Genomic DNA, 14,311 nt, shown 5'->3' with positions numbered 1-14,311 from the left:
AGGGCAGCAGATACATGGGAACAACACCTCCTGCAAGTTCCTTCCAAGCTATTTGCTATCCTGACTTGGAGATATATTGCCATTTCTTCACTGTTGATGGGTCAAAATTCTGGAATTCACTGCCTGAGGGCAATGTGGTTCCTACCTGCGCCACCTGAACTGCAGCGGTTCAAGGCGGCAGCTAACCACCACCTCACAAGTGCAGTTGGGGGCTGGTAACAAATGCTGACTAGCTTGCGCCAGCTAAGTCCCATGCGTGAATAAAGAAGAAAAAAAAAATGATCCTAACAGGTAGTCATGTCAAGCTGGAAAGTTTTGAGATTAAAAGTTAATCGTTAAAAGTTAAACATTAAGAACAATTTCAGTGGCAACAATGAAATCATCAACTCAGAACATTTATCTTTTGCATTCTCCTTATTTATTAAAAAATGTATGTTAATAAATAGTTTAATAAAAATGTATACAAAATGTTTATTTGCTTTAGATAAGAGATTTAATACCACACAGCCTACGAAACAATGAAAGATCTGGTCATCCACTATCAACAGTCCCATGTGTTCTGAGTAAGGCCTCTAAGCTGACTGAAAAGACTTGGCTTACTGTACAAGGTAATAAAATGCATTCATCAATTATATATACACAACTGATGTAGCTTTATGGCTCAATATGCAGTGGAGGTATTAAGCGAAGCACACACATTTTACCTGAGGATTAACCAGTCTGTATGTCTGTGACCGAACACTAACACATTGGAGTGCACTGACATAATTAGCAGTACCAGCACAAACTGCACCCAGGGTACAAGTACGTAGTTAATCCTGAAGGGGTGCATCACTGCAGAATCCAGCTTAGGAGAGACGCTAAGTATAAGGTAAACCTTATGTGACATCATTCCACCTGCTTGCAAATCCAATTTAGAGTCTCAGTTATCCGTTAGTTGCTGCTAGTAACGCACTCACACACACACTCAGATTTACATCATGTTATAAACAGTGTTGAGAACATGCTCAGAGTGTGCATTATAAGCACAAAGGACAAACCATGACATTCCTTTGGTTTTCAATTAAAAATTGCAAGTAACGGAAAAACAGCCTGAGGAGTTAATTGGCAGGGAAATGGGACTGAATTGCTCTACAGAGAGTCATCATGAACCTGATAGGCCAAATGGCCTCCTTCAGAGCCCTTTCCTGAGGAAACGTTTTAGCGTTTACACTGAAAGGTGTGATCTTGCTTGTACTCTCTGGAAGGATGATGCAATAAGGAGCTGGATAATCTCGTTGAAAATGAAAACAAGAAATACTGATTACAGCCAAGTGCAGGGAGGTCGTACTAACTGGACTGATAAAAGGGCCTGCACGGGTCATTGTAAGATGAATGGCTTCTCTCTGTGCTGTATGATTTTATGAAAAATGTTTGGTTGAATTCAACAGTTTGATGACGGGAATGAGAACGTTAAACAGGTCAATGGAAACATCAAGCTAAACATACAGGGCTCAGAGTGAAACGGGAGCTGGGTCATCAGACCTTCCTCACAGTCTATTGCTGCCTCAAAAGCTGCAGGGCTTTGCCTTGTTCCTGAATTCAGACGTGACCATCTGCTACATCAAGTGGGAGCAAGGTCTTATCCCACCACTAACACCAACCCTAGAGTGCTTTAACTGAGCCTGTGCTCTGACCCTGTGCCAAGGCTCTATTGCAACGCTGTCACAGTCACACTCGAGGAAACTAACAACTGTCACAAGAACACAAAAGTATAATCAGAATGTGCCTCCATAAGTGACCCGCCAGGATCTTATTTTGTCCTGAACAGACATGAGTATTTTTGTAAACCAATTCTGATTTTTTAAAAAGCAATATGAAATGGAGGGCTTTAAAATATTAACTTTGTGCTTGCTGTCCTCCCCTCTATGTAGAACACACTATAGATAAGGTTCACCAAAGAGCTAAGGTGGGAGCTTGTGTTGTTTGATCATCCACTTCTGTGAGAAATGGCAGCCATAGATTACCAGTTGTATTCTTGTCCTTGAGGCAGAGGTTTATGGATCAAGCCTTAATCTTGAGTCCCGACTGTACATTATAGACTGAGGGGGTGCTGTTGCACTGTTGGAGGTGCCATCTCTCAGGTGGGACATTAGCCCCAGGCCCTGTCTTCCCTCTTAGGTCAGTATAGAAAATCTCACAGCATGATTCAGAAAGCAGGAGTGATTTCCTGGCCTGCATCTTCCTTCCATTAAGATCACCAAAGCAGGTTAATCAGTTCATTCGGTGATTTGTTGGGAGCTTACTGGGGGCAAATTGGTTGCTGCACCTCCTAGACTGCAACAGTAACCACACATCAAAACATACTTCATCAACTGTGAAAAGGACTTCAAAATACCCTGAGGTTTTGAGAGGACTTTGGTCTTTATTTTGCCATGGAGAAGACTGTACGTGTGTCGGATATTTGAAATATAACCAACTGCTTCTTTAACAACACGTTTACAAAATTATCACAGTCAGACTTACATTGGAAATCTCTTCCTCAGCTCACAATGTACTACTTTAACGATCAGGGAAATAGGCAGCTGAAATACAGGACACTCAAATGTCTTCAACAAAAGAAATTGACTTTGTCAGATTTTTAAACAGTACTATTTAAGATGAGGTTGCTTTCATTTCAGTCTATTAGTTGAGTCAAATATGAGAAATCTGTACTGATCAGTTCAGCACAAAGCAACAGAGAAATTGCTAGGAGAACATGGGAAATAAGCATCACACAAATAAATTAAACTGCCTCACTAACAGCCAAAAGTAAAGAGGTTCATTCTCAACTTTAGTACTGTTATGGTGCAGAAAAGGTCCATTTAGCCCATTATGCTGTGCTGGTTCTATTACCTAGTGCTAATCTCCTGCCTGTTCCATGTATCCCGAGCAACACTGTCCTCATGAAAACCTCAACTGAATCTGCCTCCACCACATTTCCAGGCAATGCATTCCATACTCTACTAGTCACTGAGTGGCAATGCTTTTCTCATATTCACTTTAAATCTCAGTCCAAAACAAGTGCTTGTCCATCAACAATTGTGACATAATCATCAACATTCCTCAGGATAGTGGGAGAGGGACAGGGGGTGGGGTGACTGCAGAGATTTGACTGGGGGGTGGGGGAGTGATTTGATCACAGACAGTAGTCCCCTGAGAGGCAGAGGTGCAGATTATGTCAGTGGGCAACTCCTACCTTTCCTGAGAGCTTCTGACACATTTCCCTTCGTCAGGGCTTCTCTCATCCGTGGGGCTGTTGGCTGAAAGGATCTGTACAGCCACGATCCCTCGGACAAATATAACCAAAGACATCAATTGCTCCTTTTTAAGAGCTGCCAATCATTTAAGCTGGTAGGCAGTTTGGTCACTCAATGGCAGGGGTGGGTGGTGGTTAGGTGGGGCAGAGACACACTGCCAATATTAACAATCAGAAGATGAACACCCACCTCCCCATTGTGGGGCCATTAGCAATACACTTATCCCAGGTGAGAGTCAATCAACATATGGCTGGTGTGAGAGACAGTGATCAACAGCACAGAATGAATTGACATTTCTTAAATCACAGCTACTTTTCTCTTTGATCTATTAGAGTGAAGAATGTAGGGTCCTGGAAGTGTTAATAGAACCCTTTGTAACAAAATCTACATACCTTTTTTAACAAAATATACACACGTTTTGCATCTTATGCTAGTTACATTAAACTGTCAACAAAAAAATTAATAATACAAATAACTTTAGGCACTAAGCGATTTGGTTTAAACTTGCAGTGATTATTTGATCAAAATTATAATGTTTAATAGTCCATTTTTACTTTGGAACACACTTACATGAAGAAACCAGTCTACCCTGTCAGAGTGTTATTTTTACAGATGGGTGCTTTCTCAGCTTAAAATATTTAATGGTATTCATAAAAATTGACTAACATTGGGATTTTGACTCCTTTTCGAGTAAAGTCAAAGTGCCTTCCTTCCCAAATTGTGCTTGAAAAAGTGCCAATTTATGATAGCCTTATTAAGTTGACAAATACTGTGTGTTAGATACTCTTTTGAGGTGAAAGTGAAGAGAGAGGTCTCTGGCAATTTGAATAAAAGATCGAGAACCTTAAAGTCTGGAGTGAGTTTCATAAAACTGTACACTGTTTTATTGCAAAGTGATAGTACCTCGTTGCTAAACTGAAAACACCTGATCCTGAATAAGTGCAAGACAATTTTGGAAAATAATAAAATATCTCTGAAATTAAATACAATCAGTAGAACAAACTCGTGAAAAGAAATATATATCTTAAAATTAAGTTGGGTTTTTGCAATAAATCACATGGAGAGGATTTTTAGCCTTTATCAATGGCCAACTCCTGATACATTTAGTCCTTGCGGAACAGACTTCCTCTGTTCACACAAGCTCTGTGAAAACATTTCAAAATGATTCAAGCACAACTTCATCAGTTCTGTGCATACACCCAGTGCAATGTTCAGCAAGAAACAGGTCCCACCAGTTTGTGAAAAATTTTGGTTTGTTTGAAAGCCCTGCAAAAACCAAGGCTGATTACTATCCTTCAACAGTGGAAGAAAATACTCAGTACAACAGTACAAAACAAGGAGTGCACAATAGTGCCTACCTATATGATTGGAGTCCAAGGAACGAGCTTGGGCTACAATGACCAGAGGTCAATATTGCCAGTACCTTAATAAAGAAAAGGTTTTGACACCTAATCTACTCCTCTCTTTGCATGACATTTAACGGACAATCATTGAGGAGTGTAACCATCTGATAAGTCTGCAAGTCTTCGCTGTTAATAAATAACTCAACTGTACAACCGTTTCAAGAATATCAGCCACCTTCTAAAAATTACAAGATGTTATGACCTCTTGCTATGTAACTGGTTTTGTACAATAATCCGTTTAGGCACTGTCCAAGTAACTGTTGTAACACTTGGTACTGTCACTTTCTGTATTTAAGGCACACAATATTGTGTACCAATCTCAATTTCAAATGGTGCTCCAGTTCCAGCCTATACTTCCATCTTACAGTCTTTCCTCAGTCCCTAGGATACTGTTTACCGCTTCTTCCAAAGTGGAGGTTGTCACTTCAGCGAGCCCACTATTAGGGTCTGACTGGAGGAGATCCACTGAGGAAGCCGGAGGTGCGAAGTGGGGAAGTATGTGATCACCTTTCTGTAGAGTTACAGTCCTAGGCTCTGAGCTCTGGAGCCTCTGCAGGTCCAGGAGGATGTTGATGGCACTCTGCAGGTGAGCGCTCAGTGCTCTGTCCTGGGGGCTGTGGCCCAAAACACTGGCATTGTCCACTGAGTCACACTTACGACGTTTGGGCTGTGGGAGGTGGAGGTCACCCACACAGCCAGCTTTCAGCTGGTCACTGGTGTCAGCACCTGTCCTCCCTGACTCCTGCCTGACCACTTGGAGATGTGGAAGCATATTCTGGACACGGGGGTTATGTGAAGACAAGGTCTGAGCTGGATGGTCTCCTGGGTCTGGCTTGATGGTGGTGACTTGTTGGTTCACGTTGTGCTTTAGTGTTCTGTGGAAGTGGGTGCTGACCGGTGGCAGTAGCAGCGGCGACATTTTACTTTGTTCAGGCCCCAAACCGGGAGCACTGTTGGTGGGAAGATTCCTCTGGGATTTCCCAAGGTCTGTAAGACAGCCCCTAGATTCCCGTGTCTCTCTGGGCCCAAGTTGCTGTATCTCAGCCAGTGCAGGGAGTTTGTGGCCTGCCTCACCATTGGTTTGTCTCGGGGGATTAGCTGTGACAGCAAAGGGGCCTGTAGGGGCTGGGCTCGCCTGCGTGCTGCAACGCCATAGCTGCTCCAACTCTGGGTTGTGGACCACCTCCTGCCTTATCCTCAGCTTAAGACCACCTCGGCTGCTGGCAACATACATCTTCAGGGGTGTCTGTGGTGAACGCTGAACCTCCTGGTCAAGGGCAAGGTTTGGCCCAGAAGCGATGGGCAGAGTAGTGGCAATCCTTGGTTTGAAAACCGACGTGATGTATGCATCTAAAAACCAAACAAACCAAACAAACATTCCCCAACAGTCCATGGATGTTCAAAATAAATGCATTTACAAACAACATAACATCATACATTTATTAAGTGCCTTTACCACATATTAAAACATTCCACGATATTTCAAATCAGACAACGTTGGACCTGATATTAACACAGCAGCAAAAGTAGGCCTTTCAGCCCATTCAGTCTATCTCAATGCCTTCTTCCCACACAATTCCCAATATCCTTGGTATATGATATTAGAAATTTGTTTTAAAGGACAGTCTTAAAAGAGCAAGGCACAAATATTTAGGCAGGGAATTTCTGAGGTTAAGACCTCTACAACTAAAATCAAGGTAACCACTGGAGAAGAAACTGGGGGTTTGGGGAGAGAGAAATTGGGAAATTTCAGGGGGTTGTGGGGCAGTCAAAGACAATGGGAGGGACAAAGTTATGGAAAAATTTAACAACCGAATCTCAGAATTCTGAGTTCATTCAGCCCATCATGTCTGCACGAGTTCCCTGAATGAACACTTTATCTTCTGTATTTCCCCCACCTTCTCCCTCACACATTCTGCCTTTTCAGATAGAAATCCAATTCCCTCTTGAAGGCCTCGATTGAAGCCCACACTCTCAGGCAGCATTCCAGATCCCAGCCACTCCTTCTGTGAAAATGTTTCATCTTCTTTTAAATCTCTGACCACTTGTTCTCTATCCTTCCATCAATGCAAACGATTTCTCCCCATGCATTCTATTCCTCATGGCAGACTGGTACAAAAGATAAAGTCACATGGTATCAGGGATAAGTTGGCAAGATGGATACAGAACTGGCTTAATCATAGGAGACAGAGGGTAACGGTAGAGGGATGCTTTTTAGAATGGACAGCTAGAATGGATAACTAGTGGTGTTCCACAGTGATCAGTGCTGGGACCTCTGATGTTCATGATCTACATAAATGATTTGGAGGAAAATGCAGCTGTCTAATTAATAAGTTTGCAGATGATACCAATAAAATGGTGGAGTTATGGATAGTGAGAAGAATTGTCAGAGGTTACAGCAAGATATGGATCAGTTTGAAGGCATGGGCAGAACATTGGCAGATGGAATTTAATCCGGACAAAAGCAAGGTGACACATTTCGTAAAGTAAAGTACAGGTGGAAATCATACAAGAAATGGCAGAACCCTTAGATGTATGGATATGCAGACAGATCCAGGTACGCAGGACCACAGATCACTGAAGGTGGCAGCACAGGTAGATAAAGTAGTAAAAAAAGCTTACGGCATGATTGCCTTCATTGGGATAGGCAAGTTTGCTGCAGCTTTATACAAGATAATTAGGTTACATTTGAAATATTGCATATAGTTCTGGTCACCATGCTACAGAAGGATGTAGCTGCTTTGGAGAGGTTATATAAAAGGTTTGCAAGGATATTACCTGGTACGGGAGATTTTAGCTATGAAGAAAAGTTGGATAGATTGGGGTGGTTTTCACTTGGACGGAGAAGGTTGAGGAACGAATTGATAGAAGTTTAATAAATTGTGGATGGCATAGATAGAATGGAAAGTGTGAGGCTTTTTTCCAGTGTGGAGGGGTCAATTACTAGGGGACACAGATTCAAGGTGTGAGGGGGGTAAGTTTAAAAGAGACGCGTAAAACACGTTTTTCACACAAAGGGTGGTGAGTGCCTGGAACACACTACCATAGGAGGTGGTGGGAGCAGACACAATAGCAGCATTCAAGAAGCACCTGGATGAATACATGAATAGGAAGGTAATAGAGGGATACGGATGCTGTAAGTGATGACAGTTTTAGTATGGAAAGGCAAAATGTGTCGTTGCAGGCTTGGAGGGTTGAATGGCTAATCTTGCGCTGTGCTGTTCAGTCTCCTCATGAAGTTGAGCACCTCAAGTAAATCTCAGTTTTCCCATCTTTGAGAGGAACAGTCCCAACTACTCTAATCTATCCACAAACCTCCAGTTCCTTATCTCTAGAACCATTCTTGTGAATCTTCGCTGCGCTATCTTTATAGAGAGGCGTAGAGTGAATAAAAGACACAATATTCTACCTGGGGCAGAATCAATACGTTTAAATAAAACATCTTTCCTTGCTTTTCCATTCTCTGCCTCTATTAGCAAAGCCTAGAACACTTATGGCTGTAGCACATCTGTACCCAGATCCCTCTGCTTCTCATCCCCTTTAGAATTGTGCCGTTTATTTTATATTGTCACAGTATGCTCTTAACAAAACTAATCACTTTTTTGCATTAAATTTCACCTGTCTTGGTGAAATCACTATAACTAGGGAGAAGTAAACTGATGGGTATAAAGGCAGGTAAGTCCCCAGAACCTGATGGCCAGCACCCTAAAATATTAAAGGATATGGCAAGAGATAGTGGATGCATTAGTTATAGTTTTCTAAAATTCATTGGATTCTGGAAAGGTACCAGTAGATTGGAAACATGCTAATGTGACACCTTTATTCAAAAAAGGAGACAGGAAAAAAGTGGGAAATTATAGATCAGTTATTTTGATCTCTATCATGGGGAGGTTGCTGGAGTCAATCATAAAGGGAGAGATAACAGAATACTTGAAAAAACAAAGCTCAATTCCCCAAAGTCAGCACAGTTTCATGAAAGGCAAGTCGTGCTTGACAAACCTGCCAGAGTTCTTTGAGGATGTAACCGGTGAGGTGAATAATGGAGAACCAGTGGATGCTGTATATCTGGACTTCCAGAAGGCATTTGACAAGCTCCTAAAGACTGATCCAGTTAGATCCAAGGTGACTTGGATCGAGGATTGGCTGACCTACAGAAAGCAACGGGTTGGTATAATGGGTCCTTCTCTGGATAACAAACTGCCACTAGTGGGGTGCCACAGGGTTCAGTTCTCGGACCTCAACTATTTACAATCTATATCAATGAACTCAACCTTTTCCCAGGGTGGAAATGACTATTATGAGGGGACAAAATTTTAAGGTGATTGTGGAAGGTATAGGGGAGATGTCAGAGGTAGGTTCTTTACACAGAGAGTGGTGAATATGTGGAATGCGATGCCTGCAGTGTTAGTAGAGTCAGATACTTTAAAGACTCTTAAGCGACTCTTGGATAGACAAATGGATGTTAGAATAATGTAGAGTATGCAGAGTAGTTTGATCTTAGTTGGATAATAGGACGGCACAACATTGGGGGCTGAAGGCCTTGTATTGTGCTATACTGTTCTATGTTCAGTGGCAGAGTCTAACATTGAAAATTTCATGGATAATACTAAAATAAGTGGCAAAGCAGGCTGTGATGAGGAGATAAAGAGTTTACAATGGTATTGATAGGCTAGGAAAAAGGGCCAGAATCTGGCAGGTGGAGTTTAATGTGGATGAGTGCAAAGTTGTCCATTTTGGCAGGAAAAATCAAAGGTCAAATTATTATTTAAATGGTAAGCAGATTCCAAGTGTGTCAGTGCAGAGGGAGCTAGGTATCCTTGTGCATGAATTGCAGAAAATGGGTATGTAGATGCAGCATTATAATAAGAAAGGCAAATGAAATCCTGCAATTATTGCAAATCAACTGGATTTTAAATTAGTGCTGTTAAAATTATACAAAAGCCAAATAAAACTGTGGATACTGTAAATCAGAACCAAAAACAGAAGGTGCTAGAAAAGCTCAGCAGGTCTGGCAGCACCTGTGAAGAGAAATCAGAGTTACCGGTTCAGGTCCAGTGACCCTTTCTCAGAACCATCATTGGACCTGAAACGTTAACTCTGATTTCTCTTCACAGATGCTGCCAGACTGACTGAACTGCTCCAGCAACTTGTTTTTGTTTTTGTTAATACTATGTGTGACATTGGTGAGATCATACCTGGAATAGTTGTGTCCAGTTTTGGACTCCTTACCTGAGAAAAGATGTGGTGGCACTGGAGGCGGTTCAGAGGAGGTTCACCAGATTGCTTGCAGGGATGAGAGGGCTGTCATATGAGGAGCAATCGATTAGCTTGGGCTTGTACTTGCTGGAGTTCAGAACAATGTGGGGTGGGGGGGAGTCTGATGAGGTATATAAAATGCTAAAGGGGATTGCTGAAGTTGACGTTGAACAGATGTTCCTATTTGTGTGACAGTCTTAATCAAGCGGTCATACACGTAGAGTGAGAGGAGGATGGTTCAAAACTGACATAAGGAGAAACTACTTCACTCAGACGGTTATGAATCTGTGGAACTCACTGCTCCAGAGTACAGTGGAGGCAGAATCAATCAACAGACTTAAGAAAGAAATACCTATGTTTCTGATGAAAAGCAGGACGAAGGGTTATGAAGAGCAGGCAGGAGAGTGGAGCTGAGACCAGGATAACTAGAGTATAGGAGGTTGAGGGGTGACTTTGTAGAGGTTTATAATATCTTGAGGAGCATAAAGGCCTTTTCCCTAGGGTGGGAGAGTTCAAAACTGGAGGGCATATTTTTAATGTGAGAGGAGAAAGATTTAAAAGGGACCCGAGGGGTAATGTTTCCACACAGAGAGCAGTTTGCATATGAAATGAAGTGCCAGAAGAAGTGGTAGATGCAGGTACAGTTACAATATTTAAAAGACATCAGCATAGATACATAGGAAAGGTTTAGAAGGACATGGGTTAAATGCAAACAAGTGGGACTAGTTTAATTGGGGAAACTTGGTCGGCATGGATGAGTTGAACAAAGGGTCTGCTTCCATGCTGTATGACTCACTAAGATCAGCCACGATCATGTTAAATGGAGAAATGGGCTCAAAGGACTGAATTGTCTACTCCCGCTCCTAATTCCTATGTTCCTATAATGTCACCTCCTGTCAAATCTGTATTATTTCATCAACTGATGTGCTGAGGCAATGTATAAACACCATTACAAATGAGGAATTATTCTCTCCTGATTGCAGACTCCTCCCAGTTTTAAATGGTGTACAAGCGCGAACACCCATTTTGTACATTTGTTCTTGATTAGATATTTCGAGGGGCATCTCACCAGGACTGTTTTTGGTCAATTGTTCAACTTCCATGAATGCCACCTTCTCTTCCTGAATAAACATTCGATTGATCATCACCATCTCAGCTGAGGAGTTCGTCCTCTGATAACACACAAAGAAGAACAAAGTGGTTTAGCCCCAGGATTTGGAATTGCAGAGGTCATTCAGCAATGTTCAGTATGTTCTCATTCAATTAGGTCAGAGCTCAGTTATACTTCAACCCACTCCCTCAAGCTTGCTTCATATCCCTTGATACATTCCCCAACAAAGAGCCATCATTGCTCACTTACGAAGTTTTCAACTTATTCCTCTCTGACCCTTTCAATAACTTTCAGAATGTTAAGATTTTCACTATCAGTGATGTCAGAGGTGCCTCTTGATATTCCCCCTGAATGACCCAGTTTGTATTTAAGATTGTACATTCACCTTTCTTACCTGGGAAACTTACTTTCTATCTACACTATGAAAATCTCCTTACATTTCAAACATCTCAGTTAGATAACCCCTTGATGTGAGACCTCAGGAGCAAATTTTTGGTTGTGGCAGGAGGCCATTCAGCCCATTGTGCTTGCACTGGCTTGTTCAGCATTTTAACTTAGTATCAATCTCTTGCCTTTTTACCTTCTACCCTGAGCATTGCTTTTATTTAAATAATCATCCAAAGTATTCTTGAATGCCTCAACTGAATCAGCCCACGCAATGCTTCCAGGCAATGCATTCCAAAGCCAGACTGTTTTTTCTCATCTTTTTTCTGAAGAAGAGTCCTGATCCAAAACATCAAACTTTCCTGCTCCTCTGATGCTGCTTGTCCTGCTGTGTTCATCCAGCTTCACACTGTGTTATCTCAAAATCTCCAGCATCAGCAGTTCCTACTACGTTTTTTTTCTCATGTCACATTTGCTTCATTGACAATACACTTCGAAACTGTGCCCTCTGGTTCTCAATGTACTTACAGGTGGAAACGGTTTGTCCTGGTCCACTCTGTCCTGACCCCTCATGGTTTTGAAAACTTCTAATTTCCTCTTAACCTTCTCCTCTCCAAGGATAACAGTGCCAACTTCTTCAAACCTTAGTTCATAGCTAAAGTTTCTCATCCAGGAACCATTGTCATGCACCAATTCTGCACTTTCTTCAATGCAATCACATCCTTCCAAACCGCTCTTCATAATTTAACCATTTAAACCCTGGAATTAACTAGTAAATTGCAAAAGGTAAGATGCTACACATTACTAGAGAAGGGGAGGAAAAAGCTGTTAAGGCTTGTACTTTTATTGACTATCTACTGATTTCTACTGGTTAATATGACTTGCTTAGTGTTAATATTGAATGAGAATCGAATGAAGATTCAGCTAATCTGTGATTATTTCTTGTTTACTCCCTCCCCACTCCCTTCCTCCCTGCTGAAGTCACTAAGCAACACTCGCTACCTTCATATGAAGGAGGATCAGTGGGTAAAAATACTGGAGACCATTAGTGACCAAGAATGTTCCCTTATGGTCTGGATCCCTTTTGCAGAGAGTTGCATACTTAGCGCAACATGAACACCTTACCTTGGATTCTTCAAACAGCAACAGACGGTATTTGTTCAGCATGACCTGCGTTCGGTTCAGGAGTTGCGTTGATATGACCTCAAACTCTTCATCCACTGGGGGAGAAGAATCGCAACGACAGTGAGAAAGCTATAAAAATAATTACAACATTCAAGCCTGCATCTGGTGAAGCTTCAATGAGTTTTATGTTTTGGACTCCTGAAGATTTAGACCGAAGAAAATTTGGAATAATGAAGATTTAGACTAATGAAGACAGCTCATTCTTGTATCTGTTAGTGCGATAATATAAGCTACACTTCATCCAAATACCTGACATTTGCAGGTTTCTCTGTCTCCTTTTAATCTCAAGTAAGCTCATGCATAATATCAGATCACCTCTTACACAGTCATACTGCATAGAAACAGACCCTTCAGTCCAACCAGTTCATGCCATGTTCCCAAACTAGTCTACCTGTATGTGCTTGGCCCACACCATCCAAACCTTTCCTATTCATGAACTTATCCAAATATCTTTTAAACATTGTAACTGTACCTGCATCCATCACTTTCTCTAGCAGTCCACTCCATATACAGAACTGTGTAAAAAGTTGCCCTCTATTTCCTTTTTAAATCTCTCTCTTCTCACCTTAAATATATGCCCCCTAGTTTTAAATTCCCCCTCATAGGAAAAAGACCCTTGTCATTCACCTTTATTTAGGCCCCTCAATTTCATAAACCTCAATAAGGTTTATTCAACCTCCCATGCCCTAGTGAAAAATGTCCCAGTCTTTCTAGTCTACTGTTATATCTCAAACCCGCAATTCCCAGCAGTACACTGGTAAATCTTTTCCAAATCCTCTCCAGTTTAGTAATATACTTCCTATAACAGGGTAACCAGAACTGGAAACAGTACTCCAGTAGAAGCTTCACCAATGTCCTGTAGAACAATATGATGTCCTAGCTCCTATACTCAAAGGGGCAATTGTGCTAAATGCCTTCTTAACTACATTGTCTAAATGCATTACCTCTCATTTATCCAAATTAAACTCCATCTGCCACTCCTCAGCCCACTGACCCAACTGATGATGTACTCTTTGTAATCTCTGATAATTTTCTTCAAAACTCACTATAGCACCAATTTTGTAAACTTATTAACCATGGCTCCTCTATTCTCATCCAAATCATTTATATAAATTATAAACAAATGTAGACCCAGTACTGACTCCTGTGGAACACTGCTGGCCACAGGCCCCCCATTCCAAAAAAAAATCAATCATCCACCATCACCCTCTGTCTTCTGCCATAAAGCCAACTTGGAATCTCGTGTGATCTAACTTTATTAATTAGTCTACCATGCAGAATCTTGTCAAAGTCTAATTACATAATGTCTACTGCTCTGCCCTCAATCTTTATGGCTACTTCTTATAACACTCAATCATGTTTGTGAGATGAGATTTTCCTCGCACAAAACCATGCTATCCCTAATCAATCCTTGCCTCTCCAAATGCATGTAAATCCTATCTTTTAAAATCACCTGCAACCAACTTAACCCCCACCGGTGTCAGGCTCTCAGATGTCTGATTCCAGACTTCTCCTTATAGCCTTTCTTAAACAATGGCACAACGTTAGCCACCCTCCAGTCCTCACCCATGTACTATATAGATGATACAAATATTTCTGCCAGGGGCCCCGCAATTTCCTCCCTAACTACCCACAACATCCTCAGATACGCTTGATCAAGTTGAGGAGATTTATTCTACCTTTCTGTTTTCTAA

At 41.6% G+C, this 14,311-nt stretch overlaps 1 protein-coding gene across 1 annotated transcript in view; it reads right to left on the bottom strand.

The window, feature by feature from the left end:
* Positions 1–485: 485 nt before the first annotated feature.
* The window catches only part of LOC125455879 (BRD4-interacting chromatin-remodeling complex-associated protein-like), a 68,022-nt gene continuing 54,196 nt past the window's right edge, over positions 486–14,311 (bottom strand). Inside the window, exons 10-12 of the mRNA XM_059649375.1 lie at positions 12,558–12,652; positions 11,007–11,109; positions 486–6,031 (exon numbers count right to left, since the gene is read on the bottom strand). Coding sequence (XP_059505358.1) covers positions 5,043–6,031; positions 11,007–11,109; positions 12,558–12,652 — 1,187 coding nt within the window. The 3' untranslated portion in view covers positions 486–5,042. The remainder of the gene's footprint in view (positions 6,032–11,006; positions 11,110–12,557; positions 12,653–14,311) is intronic.

Source organism: Stegostoma tigrinum, chromosome 10 (assembly GCF_030684315.1).
Source record: "Stegostoma tigrinum isolate sSteTig4 chromosome 10, sSteTig4.hap1, whole genome shotgun sequence".
Lineage (NCBI taxonomy): Eukaryota > Metazoa > Chordata > Chondrichthyes > Orectolobiformes > Stegostomatidae > Stegostoma > Stegostoma tigrinum.
The sequence above is the reverse complement of the archived record's forward strand: the minus strand, read 5'-3'. Positions and strand labels throughout refer to the sequence as shown.